The sequence below is a fragment of the Anolis sagrei genome, chromosome 2, assembly GCF_037176765.1.
Source record: "Anolis sagrei isolate rAnoSag1 chromosome 2, rAnoSag1.mat, whole genome shotgun sequence".
Lineage (NCBI taxonomy): Eukaryota > Metazoa > Chordata > Lepidosauria > Squamata > Dactyloidae > Anolis > Anolis sagrei.
The window spans coordinates 76108342-76127706 of record NC_090022.1 but is presented as its reverse complement, the minus strand read 5'-3'; the positions used below and the strand labels follow the sequence as shown (position 1 = coordinate 76127706).

The following is a 19365-nucleotide window of genomic DNA, read 5'->3' as shown; positions in this document are numbered from 1 at the left end:
TTGCTGCAGGATTTTAAAAGTGCCATTATTTTGCTCTGCAGGAGAACAACACAACCATGTAGGTACAGCAAAAGTATGAAAACAGGATTTTAAAAGTACAATTATGTTGCTCCACAGAACAACACAGCTGTGTAAATAAAACTTTATTTCTATCCTGCCCTATCTCCCCATAGGGACTCAGGGCGGTTCACAACATAAAAGACAAACATTCAATGCCATAAAATACAACAACAGACTAAATTCCAAATAAATAAAACAACATTCAGTAATAAAACCCATGAAGACAATGATAAGATTGTTGTTTATTCGTTCAGTCACTTCCAACTCTTTGTGACCACATGGACCAGCCCACGCCAGAGCTCCCACCCCCAGCTCCTTCAAGGTCAAGCCAGTCACTTTAAGGATACCATCCATCCATCTTGTCCTTGGTCGGTCCCTCTTCCTTTTTCCTTCCATTTTCCCCAGCATGCTTATCTTCTCCAAGCTTTCCTGTCTTCTCATTATGTGGCCAAAGTGCTTCATCTTTGCCTCTAATATCCTTCCCTCCTGTGAATAGCCAGGCATTATTTTCTGGAGTACGGACTGGTTTGATCTTCTGATCCAAGGCGCTCTCAGAATTTCCCTCCAATGCCACAGTTCAAAAGCGTCTTATCAGCCTTCCTTATGGTCCAGCTCTCACATCCATAGATTCCTATGGGGAATGCCATTGCTTTAACTATGTGGATCTTGGTTGCCAGTGTGATGTCTCTACTCTTCACTATTTTATTAAGATTGGTCATTGCTCTGTTCCCAAGGAGATAACAGATCACACAGTATTAAAACAGTGGTGAGGAGAACAGGGAAGATTCAATATTTTTCGTGATATTGGGTTTTTAGGCATTTGGGGGGCGGGGGGTTGATTCAGAAAATTGCATTGGATGGACCACAACATGGAATCATAGAGTTGGAAGAGACCTCATGGGCCATCCAGTCCAACCCCCTGCCAAGAAGCAGGAAAATTGCATTCAAAGCTTCCCTGACAGATGGCCATCCAGCCTCTGTTTAAAAGCTTCCAAAGAAGAGAGTTCCACTGCTGAACGGCTCTCACAATCAGGAAGTTCTTCCTAATGTTCAGATGGAATCTCCTTTCTTGTAGTTTCTTTGGCCCCTTCCATACAGCATAAATAAAACCCACAGTATCTGCTTTGAACTGAAATAGATGGCAGTGTGGAGTCAGTTCAAAGCAGATACTGTGGGATTTTTTTGCCTTGATATTCTGGGTTATAGGACTGTGTGGAAGGGCCCTTAGATATGGTTATCACGATTTTTTGTGGGCGAGCGGATGGCGACTGGTAGATGGCATGTGCTCTGTATCTCACAAACCTGAACCTGATTTTGCGGGGGGGGGGGTAGTGTCAACAGGCCAAACATACCCAGAAACAAGGCTAACACGTGAGTCACCCAAATGCGGTGCCGTGCCAAGAGGGTGCCCTCCACCTAGGGCGTGTCTGCCCCAAACCCTTCCCAAGGAGAGGCTCCAAGAGAGCGCGGAGGCCGCCTCGGAGAAAGGCGAGGGAGGCCGACCGGAAGTGCAGGGGCTCGCGAGGGAGGGAGGGGAGGTGGGTGTGTCGCTCTGGGCGCCACTCTATGGCATCGCGGCCTGTTGCGCTCCGGCTTGTGCGGACGGCGGGCGTGGGGTTCTCGGCGGGCGCGGCCCAGCCCTTCCGCTTCCTTTCTGGAGGCCGGCGGCGAAAGAGGAGGAGGAGGAGAAGAGAGAGAGCAGGGAGGGAGGCCAGTTCCGCCGTGGGCCCGCTGAGCCGGCCCGGCCTGGTCTGGTCTGCTCTCCGCCGCCGCCGCCGCCGCGTCCTTCTGAGGGAGCCGCGACTCTCCGCGTGCCCGCGCGGGAGGGAGGGAGAGAAGGAAGGGCGGGGGCGCGCCTCGCTCCCTGAGGCTGTGCCGCCTCCCGCTGCCTTCCTTCCTTCCTTCCTCCTCCCTTCCTTCCTCCGGGAGTGAGAGGCTGAAGGGCTGGCCTCGCTGCGTCCCATGGACAGGCACAAAGTGAAGCGCCAGAGGCTGGACCGCATCTGCGAAGGTAAGGCCGCGGGGAGGAGGAGGGAGAGGAAGAGGAGGAGGAGGCGCCGAGGGAGGGAGGGAGGGAGGGAGGGAGGGAGAGGGGGCCGGGGTGCCCGGGCCGAAGAGAGAGGCCTGGGTGGGAAACGAGTCCCTTCTGGGGCCTACTGTCAGGCTCTTACTGTTACCGCCGTTAGGGTCGCTGCTTTGTATAGTCATCAGAGGTGCAGTAAACACAAAACGGTGAGCCCTGCTCAAGGCTGTCATTCATACATATACATACAGATATATACAGTAGCCACCCCCTGCCACGCGTTCCTGTGGCCCAATCTGGTGATCTGGAAAATAAAGCAATGAGAAAATGTTGGTTTCTAATATATGCAATGTCTTTATGCTTGTGGGTAAACAGTATTTTTGTTGTTTCTTTGTCAGTGTTGATGTAGAGATTATTTGGTTTGCCTACTCTGGAACATGCAAATATTGTCCTTCTTTTGGGGTCCCTTTCAAATCTATGATTCTATATCTGTTATATACATGTGTTTGTGTGTGTGAGTGTGTGTGAGAGAGAATCATATCAATCTTTCTATACCTATGGCTGGATGGCTCTTTGTCAGGAGGGCTTTGATTATGTTTTCTTGCCCTGGTGAAGAGAGTTGGACTGGATGGCCTTAGGGCAGCATTTCTTAACCTGGGGGTCAAATTAACCTGGGGGGGTCACGAGGGGGTGTCAGAAGGATCGCCAAAGACCACCAGAAAACCCAGTATTTTCTGTTGGTCATGGAGGTTCTGTGTGGGAAGTTTGGCCCAATTCTGTCGTTGGTGGGGTTCAGAACGATCTTTGATTGGAGGTGAACTATAAATCCCAGCAACTATAACTCCCAAATGCCAAGGTCTATTTTCCCCAAACTCCACCTGTGTTCATATTTGAGCATATGGAGTATTCATGCCAAGTTTGGTCTAGATCCGTCATTGTTTGATTCCACAGTGCTGTCTTTGTGTGGATGTAGGTATACTACAACTCCCAAACTCAAGGTCAATGCCCACCACACCCTTCTAGTGTTTTCTGTTGGTCATGGGAGTCCTGTATGCCAAGTTTGGTTCAATTCCATCATTGATGGAGTTCTGAATGCTCATTGATTGTAGGTTAACTGTAAATCCCAGCAACTACAACTCCGAAATGACAAAATCATTTTTTTTTTAGTGATGGTCACTCCTTGGGTTAGTAGGTGTCTTGTGGCCAAATTTGGTGACAATTAGTCCAGTAGTTTTTGAGTTATAGTGTCACTCAAAACAAACAGCATATATATTTGTGTGTGTGTGTGTGTGATTTTGAAAAAGGTGTGTGTATGTATGGATATATACACACACATATACATATCCGGATGGATGGATGTGTGTGTGTGTGTGTTTCCATGCATCTCTATGCATCTCCATGCATGCACACACCTTTGTCAAAACCAAATTTGTGTATATGTATGTATACATATACCATATATAGCAGGCAGCTGCTTAAGCATATATACACAAATGTGGTTTTGACAAAGGTGTATATATACACACACACAAAGAAGGGGAAGGAGGAATAACAAGTCAACAAAGGGTAGACTGCAATAGCGAAACAAATCATCCAGATAAAATGCAGCAGGAGACAAACTAAAAAGCACACAGAGGAAAGGAGGAATAAAGAATCACAAACTGTAGAGTGGTACTGCAAAACAAATCAAGCAGGAAAACAGCAAGTTAAAGCAGAAATATAATAAATAACGCTAAAAGTCTGCCAAATGGGCTAGATATAGTACCATCTCACACTTGTCTTCTGAAAAGCTGGCATCTAGGGCGGGTCAGAGGGCTCCTTTCTGTGCCCATTTTGCCCATCCCCACTGGAGGGAGGCACTGTTGGAGGTGGTGGGAAGGGCTAAGCCAAGTGCAACTAAGAGGAGGAGAGTGGCAGCTTTGTATTTATTTATCGTGTCAGGAGCAACCAGACAGTTGTATTACATTTCTAACAAAACAGACAGACAGACAAAACACACAGTTTGCAAGCTTTGTAGTTGATTAAATGTCCTTTGACCAGTATCTGGCCACTTGGAGTGCCTCTGGTGTTGCCACAAGAAGGTCCTCCATTGTGCATATAGCAGGGCTCAGGTTGCATTGCAGCAGGTGGTCAGTGGTTTGCTCGTCTCCACACTTGTATGTTGCGGATTCCACTATGTAGCCCCATTTCTTAAGATTGGCTCTACATCTCGTGGTGCCAGAGCGCAATCTGTTCAGCGCCTTCCAAGTTGCCCAGTCTTCTGTGTGCCCAGGGGGGAGTCTCCATTGATTGAGGTTCTGGGTTTGAGCCTGCCACTTTTGGACTCTCGCTTGCTGGGGTGTTCCAACGAGTGTCTCTGTAGATCTTAGAAAACTATTTCTTGATTTAAGTCTTTGACGTGCTGGCTGATACCCAAACAAGGGATGAGCTGGAGATGTCACTGCCTTGGTCCTTTCACTATTGGTTGCTACTTCTCGGCGGATGTCAGGTGGTGCAATATCTGCTAGACAGTGTAATTTCTCCAGTGGTGTAGGGAGCAGACATCCCGTGATAATGCGGCATGTCTCATTAAAAGCCACATCCACTGTTTTAGTGTGGTGAGATGTGTTCCACACTGGGCATGCATACTCAGCAGCAGAGTAGCATAGCGCAAGGGCAGATGACTTCACTGTATCTGGTTGTGATCCCCAGTCAGCTTTCGTATGATATTGTTTCTAGCACCCACTTTTTGCTTGATATTCAGGCAGTGCTTCTTGTAGGTCAGGGCACGGTCCAGAGTGACTCCCAGGTATTTGGGTGTGTTGCAATGCTCCAGTGGGATTCCTTCCCAGGTAATCCTCAGAGCTCGGGATGCTTGTTGTAAGAGGAGAGGGGGCAGCTTTGTTAGGACCCCAACTGACCCATTGCCATAATTCTTTTCCCCATCCTCCTGTTCATGGAATGAAGTAGTTCTAAAGATTTTTGGAGGGAAGAATACCTGCAGATCCCACCATACATGTTGAATTCTCAAAACAATTCCTTCCGGGGTCAATTCTGTGAAACACTTTCCTGAATGAATGGAGCTGTCCAGTACTGCAAGGAGGAGAAGTTGGCCATTTGTATCTTGGCAGAATCAGGAAGTGTAGAAAAATATTTGGAGGAGCGAGTACTGATCACTAGAATGAAAAACATTTTTGACTAACATAAACTTACCAACATTTCATTGGGAAGTGAGGGGCTGCTTTTGGCTCATCAGATAATCAAGTTAATTAGAATTATTGTTGTGTGTGTCCTCAAGTTGTTTCAGACTTAGGACTGGGATTTCTGGGAGTTGTAGGCCAAAAACATCTGGGGACCCCAGGTTGAGAAACACTGCCTTAAAAAAACTATGGAAAAGAGAAGAATGCCTTAAATGCCTGGGAGCAAATAGAATGGTAAAGAAAATGGGTTTTTTTTTTTGCTAGCTCAGTTGCACTTTGCTATTGTGTTTTGTTTCATCATTATCCTTGATTTAGGGTCATCTGTTCTTCTGTTGTGTTCCAGTGATATATCATAACTGCTATTTTAAATTTTGTATCTGACTATTTCCTGATCATCATAGTTAATAACTGCAAAAAATACTAAATGAGCCCAATATAGAAGAAATGGACTGTAACTCTAATACCCCTCTCATTCTTTACTTCATACTTATCTAGAATTATGACACCATTTCTGTTGAGTTTCGACTCTCTTCCCAAATTGCTCTTATATGCATTCCCTGCATTTTAAGGAAACTTTTGAAAATTAAATCCTTATAGTGTAATTTTTCTAAATATTTCTTTTGGATTGCTTTATCTATTGTTGTTGTTACTGTGTTAAAACATTTATACCTTCCTCTATATCAAAGATCTCAGGCTGGCTTTCAAAAAGCATTAAATTGTGAAGTTCAAAAACATAGAATAATTAAATAAGTGAATGGCATATTAAATAACAATATTAAATTAAAAACAGGTTTAGAGGTTTAGTAAACTATATACACCTGCATTTGGATTGAATTAATAAGACTTTGATAAACAACCAAATTTTAACTTGGTGCTCAAATGACGTGAGACTGTCGCTGCCAGCTGGGCTTCCAGAAGGTGGGCATTTTACAGTCTGATTTAAGGCAGCTCTCCAAAACTTTGCAGATGAGATTATCTGAATACAGTAGTTCCTGTTGTATGTGAAATACTGTGTTCTTATACTGCTTTATAAAAAAAGCAGATGGGAGTTTTCCCCAATGTTACTTGGCAATATCAAGAACATGAGATATCTATCATGCAAACACATAATCTACCACTTCAGTGAATTCCTCCCAACTTTTTAAATTCCAGTGCCATTTGCTCTTACTGATAGTTCTTAATGCTGTTGGGCTAGAATTGAGGCAAGTACTTTCCCCCTTGTTTTCATAACTACTTAAGATTATTTTTCTTCTGTAGGTATAAGGCCTCCCATTGGTAATGGTCCAATGCCAGCCCGTCCATTGGTTGCCCTTCTTGATGGCAGGGATTGCACTATAGAGATGCCTATCCTGAAAGATGTTGCCACAGTGGCTTTCTGTGATGCACAGTCAACTCAGGAAATTCATGAAAAGGTAAGTTTGCTGGGACACATGGAGATTTCCCATTCCAAGAAAGAAGGAGTAATCTGAATCAGGAGTCTACAAGTTTTGCTTTCATTTTCATACCTGGCCATATCCTCTGTCCTCCAATCCTTTGGGGGGGGGGGGGGGACAATGTACTGGAGATAATTTGGGGAAATTTGACTTTCCTCTTATTGTTTGAGATCTAGCAGAAGGTACAGCCTCTGCTGTATTGTTCCTGTGTTGCAGAAGGCCAGTGAGAAGAAAGTAAACAACTCTCCTCTCTTGCTTTTACTGTGAACAGAGAATTTGGAAGAAAGGGGGTCATTCTTTAGAAGCAATTAAATTTTATTTGTGCCATATCAGAATCATTTCAGAAGGGGGAAAGTCATACCTTACCTTCTCTGAGTTGCATGGAAGCCAAAGGACTTATGAGAAGGACCTTTGTGGTGGGCTTATGGGATAAAGCAGGACCACTTAGCTGAACGGGGTGGAGTATTTGCTGTTGGGAAACAAGCAAATGGGTTTGCAAATCCTGATCTGACTAGGTCCTACCCTTGTGGAGCAAGCATTATCCTATTGTTCTGTCTTTCATAGGTGCTAAATGAAGCTGTTGGGGCTCTGATGTACCACACCATTACCTTGTCGCGCCAAGACCTGGAGAAATTCAAAGCTCTCCGGGTCATTGTGCGAATTGGCAGTGGCTATGACAATGTGGATATCAAGTCAGCTGCAGAATTAGGTATGGTGATCCCAGTGTGTGTGTGTGTGTTTTTCAAAAAGTGAATACACAGAGTGGGGGAAACCCCCATTATCTCTATGTTTCCTAGGTCTAAATTGGAGGTCAGTCAGATATTTACATTTCCAAGAAGCAGGTAAAATGCATGCTATTAATAAAATATATTTGCAAAGCCTTTTTTGAAAAAAAAAGATCATAACTTTACTAATAAAGATAAAGGGAGCAGAGAAGGGCCCTAGGAGGACATTGACATTGTGGGATGATGCACTCCAATGAAGTGATCTCTTCTAGTAACAAATCAGCTTCTGTATTCTGATTCTATCTTTGAACAGTGATGTTATTGTAATCAAGTATCAGTCTTTCCTGGGAGAAAGATGGAATATACATTCAATAAAAATAAATAATGTGATATGATGTATTTATTTTTGAGGATTGAATATTTTTATGCATCCTGTTATTGTGATAACATTTCAAAATATGTTTTAAAATGTATTACACTGCTCTCAAAAGAACCCTTATGGATTTGGTTTTCTGTTCCTAAGTTAGACAATGAAATATAATGAAATATTTGAGAAATAAAAGAATTGAAGTTGAGTATTATTTATTTGCATGCAGCCACACAATAGGTGCTACAACTCATGCACATGTAACAATGAAGACAACAGATGAGTCCATGTGATCAGCTTCTGCAGGGCACTGATAATCTTTACTATATTGGCTTAGAAAATAGTAACCCATTTCTCTAGTGATATCTTTCTCTCTTTATTGATTGAAGTGGAACAAATTTTCAGTTAAATGTGTTTGGGCTTAAGATGTACATTATCTTTATATGCAGACCTCAGTGCAGGTTGTTGAACAAAGGCTATACAATTCACTGGAAAAAATAATAAAAACTCTTTGTTTATATGATTTTAAAATGGCAGGGATTTCACTTGCCTTTCTAAATAACATATTTTTCTGATTTCTTTCAGTTTTTTGGTTGTAGTCAGTACACTAGTACTGTATTTAATTAACTTCAGAGAAGTTTCTTCTATTCAAAATTAGTGGCCTCCTTTAAGTTTTGAAATTAAACTAATTTAATGCTTGAATGAATATTATTTCACTGTCAGGCATAGCGTGGGAATTATACTGATCTCTTTGCCCCTTTTCCTTAGGTATTGCCGTGTGTAACATACCTTCTTCTTCTGTGGAAGAGACGGCTGATTCTACCTTCTGCCACATTCTGAACCTTTATCGCCGTGTTACTTGGCTCCACCAGGCTATGCGAGAAGGAAGCAGAGCCTCAAGTATGGAACAAATCAGAGAAGTGGCTGGAGGTGCTGTGCGTATCCGTGGTGAGACCTTGGGCATCATTGGACTTGGTAAGAAATTGCTGCTCTAGAAACACTAGTGTATTTCAGATTTAATGATCTGACCCTGTGTTGAACAATGTGCCTTGCCATCTACCTACTCCCATCTGGGGGGGAGTAGGGAGACTATAATTTTCTCCCTCCTTTCTTGATATGAGGCAAGCCAATTGAAGCATTCTGATTCAACAAGCAGGGCCAGGAACAAAAGTGAAGCTATGAGAACAGGCATTTAGCACCAGTTGCCCTATATCTATGGGGGTTTTTTTCAGTGCAGCTATTAGCCTTCCTAAATTAGGAAAATTAATTTCTCATCCTAGTTGTCAAAATATATATCTGACTATCCTGGCACCTAGGAACAGAAAACAATCTGCCAGACCAGTGTTACCAGTGTAGCCCAAGGGTCCCCAGTCATATAGGAGCCCTGTATCATATTTGTGTGCTTCATGTAATGAAAAATCTGGCCCTCTTGTTAATACTTTTTATATTGAAGCATACTCCACAATTGAAACTTCTAGTGGCTTTCTGCAGGGCCTTTTTAAATTTTCCCTGCATTATCTTTAGAGAACCAGCGCCATTTCAGTCAATGCTGATACTTCCTGTAGTATACGTGTGAGACAGAGGTCTTGGAGAGAATTCCTAGAAGATTATATGTATGCATTATATGTCTTCCTACCTATTTTCTATTCCTAAAATAGATTTTTAGTTATTTTTTCTGAACTCTTATTTCTTGAATAGTTCCAGGTCTTCTCCCAGAAATTAGAAGTTGGTTGAGTTCTTGTGCTTCAATTAAGACAACGTATTTTCTTTCTTTAAGGTCGAGTTGGACAGGCGGTTGCTCTGCGTGCCAAACCCTTTGGCTTCAATGTGGTTTTCTATGATCCGTATCTACCTGATGGAGTGGAGCGTTCCCTGGGCTTGCAGCGAATGGCTACTTTGCAAGATCTGCTGATGCACAGTGACTGCATCACATTGCACTGCAGCCTGAATGAGCACAATCACCACCTCATCAACGACTTTACCATTAAACAGGTGCAGCCTTGCATTTTGCTGGGAACAGAAGTTGGTGCTGTGAAAGTTTCATGAAAGTTGGATCGATGTGGATCTGGTTCTTGCATTTCTGTTGAGCATGACTTTTTGTGGGATATAGGAGCAGATGGATTCTGTTGTTGGAAATCATGTGTAATTTAATTTTAGATTCCAGCCTATATGTGCCAGTAATATCAAAAGCAACGAAAGCAAGATAATGTTTGATTCCTAAAAGTCTAGATTTTTTCATTTTCATGCTTTTGTTAGTTTTCCCACACAGCATTATTTCAAAACTCTCTACCTTTTCAGATATATTCAGTTCTATAGTCTATTGTGAGGCTTTTCTTTTTTCAGTAATGTATGGGCTTCCTTCCATGCTTCTTCTAAATTGTTGCTTTCTATCTGTCCAGTTATTAAGTATTCTTATATCCACTAAAGGCTATGTTCTTGAGGAAAAAGTCATGGTCTGCAGCTGGAGTGAGGCCCCTTCCACACAGCTGAATAAAATCCCACATTTTCTGCTTTGAATTGGAATATATGGAGGTGTGCACTCAGATAATCTAGTCCAAAGCAGATATTGTGGGATTTTCTGCCTTGATATTCTGAGTTATATGGCTGTGTGGAAGGCCCCACAGTCTGCTTTTTGTCAGTTTAGATCAGTCTAGGTGTGAGTCATTTGCAATGCTGGGCTTTGTTAGCCTCATCTTGATTCTCATCCAAGGCTCATGAGCACTCGAGGATCAGCTTACTCATTGCCTGTCAGCTCCTCCCCCCCCCCCCCCCCCCCAAGATAGCAAGGAAAAGCAGAAAGGATAGCTGTGAGTTTGCTCTGAAACAAAAGTAGGAGATGCACACATTGGGAGAAACGCTGCCTTCTTGCTGACCTTCCATTGTGTTTTTTTCCCCAATTGAGGAAAGGGAATGGATTATCAATTACTATCTTTTAGAATGATGAATTAAATATTGAATACAAGTCCCCCATCCCAAACAGTATTTTTAAAGACTATGGGCACATCTGTACTTAATGTGGATTGAGGGTAACTCAAAAATCAGTGTTTAAGTTATGCATGGCACAAATGCACACAGCAAAATGAATTAAAGGCTTTAAACTGGGATAAGCAAAATTTGAGGAATACTCCAAAATAGAGCCTCTAATTCTTATCAGCATGCCTAAGTGTAAAAGCACATCACATGACCAAGGTGACTGAGAGACAGGTGCTCTTGTTCCTATTGCGGAGGAGAATTGTTGAATCAACCCTACCAAATCCTCCATGACTGTGAAGCCGCACATACTGCGGATCTGGGAACTGGGTCGGAGCCGAACTCTCTGGTGCATATAAGCTCCACCCAAGCCTCGACCCAGTTCCATGTTCAAATTGCTTCCTCCTCTACAGATTTCATTCCACCTTAAGTGGTCAGTATAAATATGTCCTACACATGTAAAGTATCTGTAATAATTGCAATTTCTGGTTATGGTATCCTGTTTTTTGTTTGTTTTTATCTTAAGAGAATGAGTGCTTTACATCTGCTTGGAATAATGAAAGACAAGAGAAGACAAAATATCCCCCCCCCCTACTTTTCCTCATAAATAGACAAAAGCAAATGTGTTTATTATAGTTCAGGTGTTCCTTACACCTGAGGACCTTGTAATTCCTTTGTTAACAAAAATAAAATTTAAAAAAGGAGATTCAATTTGTAATTTTCTGGAAAAAAACAAACAAGATACTTTTATGCCAAGCCCAATTTTACGTAGTGTTGTATATTCATAAAGTAATTAATATACAACACATTATTGCAGTTCCCCTATTTCTGAAAGTTTCAGCCTCCTCCAGCACCACCAAGACCAAAAAAATGTTTTTTTCCTGCATTGTTTCAAAATTTCTGAACATTTTCCATCTATTATTTTAATTTTTGGGTGAAGTTGTCTGAATGTCAGGTGTGCCTTCTAACTGGGAAATGTGCTCTTCCTACTATTATTTCTGAGAAAAACCACAAGAAGTCTTCACGGTTATTCTCTCCATTCTGACAACCCCACACACTTTAAACTATGTACTGTTTTATTTTTCCCAGCATTCCCACACAGCCATTTGGATTCAAGAAAAGTGTTTCATTTCAATACCCCCTTTCTGTACTTTTTGCTTCAGATGCGTCAAGGCTGTTTTTTGGTGAATACAGCTCGTGGAGGACTGGTTGAAGAAAAAGCCCTGGCTCAAGCTCTAAAAGAGGGGAGGATCAGAGGGGCGGCTCTAGATGTGCATGAATCAGAGCCCTTCAGGTAACAACTAGGTTATCATCATGTTATGCTACCATCCTGTCTCAGTTTCCAAATAGGATATTTCTTAAGTCGGTTGGATATTCTAACATGAGCATACTTGTATCTCTACATCACAGCTTTGCAAATGGGCCCCTAAAAGATGCTCCCAATGTGATCTGTACCCCCCACACAGCCTGGTATAGTGAACAGGCTTCCATTGAGTCTAGAGAGGAAGCGGCTAAGGAGATTCGAAGAGCCATCACAGGTAACTGAGAAGACAGATCTACAGTTGCTTCTCAAATTGCTTCCCTGGGACATGTTGATACAATGAGAATGTTCCCCTTAGTGTGTTTATATGTCTCCCTCCTCCCTCCCTCCTTCCTTCCCTCATCCCACCTTCCCCTGATCATGAAAAAAGCCATGAGGAAACTGGTTTTTTTTCATGTGCACTTTCTGCGTGGAGATGGGGTTTTCAGAAAGAGTCATAATACTTTCTCTCTCCCATCCCCCTTTTAGATCTTTAACCAGAGCTTCTTTTTGTGCTAATAGAATGTCATAGGCTCAGTTGAGGAGGCCCATCATTCAATATCCAGTCCATTGGTTGGAGGTTGTTCAGTACTGATTTGCACTTTACACTTACCATTTAGTGTTTTTTGATGATATCTCTGTATAGATTTGTACTTTTGAGAATTTTTCTCAATTGGATTTGTGTATATCATAGTTGGGTACTTAGTATCTCCTGTTAAAGAGACCCCTCCACATAAATCTTCTGCCATGAAGCAAATAATCATTTCTTATTATTACGGGTTATTGTGTAATTTTGTGTGTAATTTTTAAGCACCCTTCAGTCCTGTGATAACAGGCATTAGAAAATATCTCCCTTTCTGGCTTGCCTCTGGTGTTAATCTACTTCTGTGTTTCTTTTCTTTGCCATAGGTACCATACCCGACTCTTTGAGGAACTGTGTTAATAAGGAGTACTTACTTTTGGCAGCTCAGTGGTCCAGTATTGATCCTGCAGCCGTTCATCCAGAACTTAATGGAGCTGCAGCTTACAGGTAAGAAGTTGTGCGTTCTTGCCAACAATTTTTGTGGTTTATGTATCCAAACCCTACTTTTCTGAACATAGTCCTTTTCTCTGGCACTGTAGCACTGTAGTCTGTCTGTATTCCCTCCCCTACCTGCATTATTTATTTATTTACCATGTTTCGGAATTGCTTCCCAACCTGCAAAGGCTCCTGAGACAATGAGCAGAAACCCCAATTAAAACAAAACAAAGATAAGAACGTTTAAAACACATTAAAATATTATTTGAAAAGTCCTTAAAATAGTCTGCATTTGACAACACATCATCATCATTTTGCTATTCTCTCTGGATTGAGATCTAAAGACTCACAATCTTAAAAGCAATAGAAATTAAAACCTATAAAATGGTGGTTCTCAACCTTCCTAATGCCACAACCCCTTGATACAATTCCTAATGTTGTGGTGACCCCCCAACCATAAAATTATTTTCATTGCTACTTCACAACTAATTTTGCTACTGTTATGAATTGTAATGTAAATATCTGATATGCAGGATGTATTTTCATTCACTTGACCAAATTTGGCACAAATACTCAATAGGCCCAAATTTGAGTACTGGTGGGGGAAGAATTTTGTCATTTGGGCGTTCTAGTTGCTGGCATTTATTGTCAACCTACAATCAAAGAGCGTTCTGAACTCCATCAACAATGGAATTGAACTAAGCTTGGCACACAGACCTCCCATGACCAACAGAAAATATTGGAAGGGTTTGGTGAACAATGACCTCAAGTTTGGGAGTTATTGTTCACCTACCTCCAGAGAGCACTGTGGACTCAAGCAATGATAGATCCGGACCAAACTTAGCATGGATACTCAATATGCCCAAATGTGAAGACTGTTGGAGTTTGAGAAAAATAGACTTTGATATTTGGGAGTTGTAGTTGCTGGGATTTATAGTTCACCTACACTCAAAGAGCATTCTGAACCCCACCGATAGAGTTGGGTCAGACTTCCCACACAAAATCCCCATGACCAACGAAATATACTGTGTTTTGTGATGGTCTTTGGTGACCCCTCTGCCACCCCCTCGTGACCCCCCCCCCAGGGGTCCCGACCCCCAGGTTGAGAAACTGCTATAAAATATACATATTAAAATAGAATGAAACATACAATTATTAAAATGATTCAGTTAAAATCACATTAAGACAGTTGCACTTACAGCAATTTTAGCATGAAGCTTTGCTCATGTCATTTACACCAATCATCACTGCTTAATTTCTGGGGGTCTTAATACCATGCTAGGAAGCATATACAATGGAACCTTTAAGGCAGTACTTACCCAAGGTATCTGTAATCACCATGTGTTTTGTTTTTGTTACAGGTTTGCTCCAGGAGTAGTGGGAGTAGCAAACCCTGGGCTGCCAGAGCCACCAGTAGAGGGGATGGTACCTCATGGCATTCCCTCCGTGTCTCATTCTGCACCACATACTCCTTCTCCAGGAGAGTCAAGCAAATTGGAGCCAGACAGAGAAGTCTCCGCTGACCAGTAGCATCTCTTTTTCATCCATTATACAAAAACAGGAGTGGCCTCCTGTTTTAGGACATATTGTGACCCCTTGGACTGTTTCCTGTTCACTCTGGACAGGAGAATGCATTTCATTGTTGGCAAATTTCTAGCTCTTGCCTTTAAGCAGGTATTTTATAACAGATTGGGTTTGAATCTCTTGGTGAATCTCTTTCCCTGTCTGGGGCAATGAATGTTCATCCTCTTGGTAACATTTATTTTAACAAACAAGTCCAGTCCCCATGCACATGTCTCCATGGGTGGTATATGCAGTAGAACAGTACCTGGCTGAATACTGAGAACTCCAGTAAGTCCAAAGATGGCATGGATTATTTTAAAATGACTTCTAAGGTGGACGGTCAGCTAAGTCTCAGGTATAGGTGACAAAGAATGCTGTAGCTGTGCTGAGGGTGGTGAGCCACACGTGGGTTGTTTGGAAAGAAGAAAGGCAGTCCTTGCTCAGGTATGGGCACCTACTGCTTTGTTCCTGCCTATGTGCTATTAATTGATATGGCTGCCGGGTTATTTTTTGCAAGGAAAGTAAGCATAAATTTTTTTTATAAAAGCAAGAATGAATTAGAAATTCTGCCAGGAATTGTGATTTGTGTTCAGAGCATGTACTGAGAATCAGGTGAATTGTCTCAGCATACAAGATGCTTACAAAATTGTAGGAAAGTTCAACTGAGATTTGGGCCCAGCTCAGGGATTGAGAGCTCAGCTCATTCTGGAGAGGTAGAACAAATATCAGAACTCTGCACTTCAGTATATCCTTTGCACACAAATAGTGCGAATTTGCTACAATTCAGATCAAGCTGAAATCCTAGGATTTAACATAATCTCTTTGACCGATCTCGTAAAAGGCCAAGGTTAGGATTGTTCCCTATGACATTGTCTAGTGTGAAATATCCCAGGTGTGTGTGCTGAATTGTCATGTTCCTTACCTCTGCCCTTTTCTATGAATTGAGTCCTTGTTAACTCGGCAAAACTCCTTGTTTAATCCTGCAGATAGTCACATAGGTTCTTTTTCAAAAAAGAAAATAGATTGCCTATTTTGTGGTAGTTTCTAAAGTTTTTTTCTAATTTGGATGTGTTTTAAACCAGGCATTTAATTTTTTTTTTAGAGACAGAAGTAGGATGGTGATTTTTTTTTCCACTGAGGGGCAAATTGATTCTTCCCTGGAACATAATCCTAACAGCATATATTTCATCATGAAATGAAATATTTATTCCTGTTGGAAAGTCGCCTTGTCGTGTTGCTTGGACTTCACAGTAATTTTTGACCATGAAACCAATATGGTTTTTAACCAATATATGTAAGAATACAGGCAAGAGAAGAATTTTGGCATGAAGAATGGGAATTCTTTTTTCTGAGTAGAATCCACTTTTTCTTTTCTTTTTCCAAATGAAGATATCAGCCAAGTATCTTAGAAAATGGGTGGTAAGCACTTATATTATGTGTTTGCTGCTAAAGTTAATAATAGGTTGGCGCGTTTCCAAGCTTCCTGTTATTCTCCAAACAGTCTTACAACCGTTTTCAGGATTTGGTCCAATGCAAAGCACTGACAGATATATGCACCCTTTAAACCTAGAAAAGGAGTCATACAACCCTCCAAATATTGTTGGACTGCATCCTCTGGCATTTGTCAGCATTGGCTAAACTGGCTAAAGTTGCAGTCCACCAATATCTGAAAGTGGAATGATTCCCATTCCTTCTTTAAAGTGAGTCAAGTGTTGAGGAAGAACTCTTTAAAATTATGCAGGTTTGATTCTTTCCTTAAGATGATACATGGTTCCCTGATAGTGTGTTTTTTTGTTAGAATGTGAGTTGGAAGTGTTTGGTGTGGTGTAGGCTCTGGTAGTATGGGAGGCACAACAGCTTTATAATCTCTTGGATGATTATGACTATGTATTTAAAATTTACATACCTCTTGGGTTGCTCAGGGTTTTTAATAATATGTGCATGAGGGGCACACTAACAGACGTTAGTGCCAAGTATGGCGGTAAATATGTGGGAAGCCTTTGAGTGAAGCCTCCAACTCTAAAGAGCTTGAATTAGGGGGGGAAGTAACAACTTGAGTTTTGTTTGTTTCTAATTTAGTCTGTGGACTTAATGTACTCTAACTGTTCTAAATCTGTCATTTCTGTTGGTGCAGGCACATAATAATGCTAGATCCTCAAAAAGTTAAAGGATTAGGAATGGTCTGTGGAGAATCATGGGCTTCCAGCTCTAGCCTCTCTCTTTGGATGTGAATTTCCCATATTCCCTGATTTCAAAATTTAGTTCATACCTGCTTTGATAAGGATTAATATTGGTCAGATTGAAGTCTAAATCAGAGCAAAGAGGCAATCAGGATGAGTCTGTGAGAGAAAATACAGCATTTCATCCCATATCCTCCTACTCCTCTGTTAGCCCTACTCAAGTTTCTGCATTATATTATGTCTGCACCAGACCTCAAAAAGTGATGCTGTGTAGTAGGTAAGCTAGCCAGCTGTACGTGGGCTACATTTATTACCTTTGTAAGCCATGTATTGAGGGAAACACTTAATCTACAGAACATTTAACACATTTTTCATGCACTCCAGATGGCTGTAACATTAAGTGCTTCTTCAGAGGGCCATTCAAGTCTTCGCGTATTTCTTTGCCAGTTCTCATCTCATTGCACTCAAATTCTGATACATAACAGAAACTATCTAAAGTAAAGGTAACTGGTACCTTTTGTGCCATTGGCCAATGAATCCACATCAAGTTTTAGTCTGATAATTTAAATAAACTATCCAAAGTGTTGAGCTTGATTCCCAAAATAGTTTAAACACCATGGGTAGCTCTATGGTCTCAATCCCAGAACAGATTAATCTTCCCACTGACACTGAAACCACCAGTTTCTTATCCCATTGGATAACTATATTAGTCTGTTGTGACAAATACAACAAAAGATTGTGACATCTTCAAAGAATGATGTATTTGTTATGGCAGTAGCTTTCATATAAGAGGGCCCATTTCATCAGATATATGAAGTATAATCCTAAAATGATAAGTGTGTATAAACACTTTAGGATTCCTGTACTTGATAAAGATGTTGCTACTCCACAGAAATGTATGTTTTTGACTTTATGATGCCACAACAGTCTTCATTCATAATGAGTAATATCAATGTTTACATATACATTTATGCTTCTAATCCTTTTTTCATAATCTGTGGTTTGTTTAGCTGTGACTGAGATGGCAAGGAAATCCACAATGAGAGGGTATGAAAACTGGGTTTAATGACACAGAACTTAGGAAGCAACAGCCCTGAAGAGCAGATGAGTGTAGAGGTCTTCCTTTTAATTTTTTTATACATGGCTAAAATGGATTTTATATTGTGATACTGGTTACATACTGACCTTCGTATGAGGAAGTATGCTTCTCTACTAAACATGGGACCCTGCTATACTAGAAGATATTGACGTGTTCCACTGGCATCTTGCAAACTAATTTACTTATTCAATGTGTTAAAACTGGCTCCTCAGTTTGGCAACCATGGGTTGAGTATTTGTTCTGAAGAGAATTTATACAGTGATTTCTGCAGCGTCATATTGTATGGTAAGCAGAGTACATCAGCAATTTCTTTTTCTGAACTTGCCTTTGGCAGTTCCTATTTTCAGTTTATAAGATTTCTGATCCAGGTCCCCAATTGTCAGAATGACCACACTCTGTTACATTGCCTGTTCAGGGAGTAAAATATGCTTAATTAAAAGTGGCAGCCGTATATTAGTAAGCAAGTTAATTTTTACACATGAATACCTCTAAAAACTTTTCAGGTATAACCTCCATCTGGAGAGAAATTGGAAAAGGTCCCAGCTGGCTAGCACTGAGCCTCTCCTTTAGAAACCAGACTGGTTGGCATATAAAAACATATACAGTATATAAATATATTTAACAATGGTAGAGTTGTGTCAGTCTCTGAATGCTGAAGAAGCATAGTTTAAGCCTTAAGACCTCAAAAATAACCAGTATTACTGACCTACATTTGGGATTAACATCATTTTGAAATTACCAGAGTGGCTTTACTTGAGGGTCTTGATCAGATTTGAGACTCTTTAGTTAATCTGGCTTCTACACTGGAGAGCAGGTGTAGCCAAGTGTTGATAAAAGTGCTCTGGATGCACGTCATGGTGTATTGCTAGTTAGGAAGCAGAAAATCTTGAGCATAAATGCAAACATATTTCTCTTCTGACACCAGATAGTAATTCAGTAATCCTTTTCTCACATTACATAAATGTGCAACTCCTCGTTCCAAATTTTATGGATTTTGGGAGAAGAGAGAGAGAGAAATAAAAAGATATGTTTCAATTGCCTTCCTTCAGAAGTTATGTGGAGCTTAATCCCAAAGAACAACTTTCCCAATATTTGAGGCAGGAGTGTCCTGGGTCATGCCAAGATTATCTGCAGGAGGAGCTCACTCTGTCCTAAGGTATATTCTGCTTGTCAGGTTTGCTGTTGCTGACCAGCTTTTTTTAATAGAGGACTCAGAGTTTCAGAAATATATTTTTGTAGACAATAACTAAACTGTGAAACTTAAACAACAAAGCATGTAAAAGCATTTCCAACATTGTTTCCTGTACAGATGTTTCTCCCTTCCAACTCTCTCCTGGCTTTTGTTAGAAGTATGACAATTTCTTGAATATATTTTAATAAATATTTCCTTTATGGTCACGAGTCTCCTCATTTCAAAATGTTACTTTATTTGGCTAGCATTTATGGAA

At 41.1% G+C, this 19365-nt stretch overlaps 1 protein-coding gene across 1 annotated transcript; it reads left to right on the top strand.

The window, feature by feature from the left end:
- The first annotated feature begins 1626 nt into the window (after positions 1 to 1626).
- Positions 1627 to 19315, top strand: LOC132769080 (C-terminal-binding protein 2-like). Its single transcript, XM_060765699.2, has 9 exons — positions 1627 to 2071; positions 6520 to 6674; positions 7260 to 7404; positions 8556 to 8762; positions 9565 to 9779; positions 11921 to 12051; positions 12168 to 12295; positions 12967 to 13087; positions 14437 to 19315. The coding sequence occupies exons 1-9, from the start codon at positions 2023 to 2025 to the stop codon at positions 14603 to 14605; spliced, it is 1320 nt and encodes a 439-aa protein (XP_060621682.2). The 5' UTR covers positions 1627 to 2022; the 3' UTR covers positions 14606 to 19315.
- Positions 19316 to 19365: the final 50 nt, after the last annotated feature.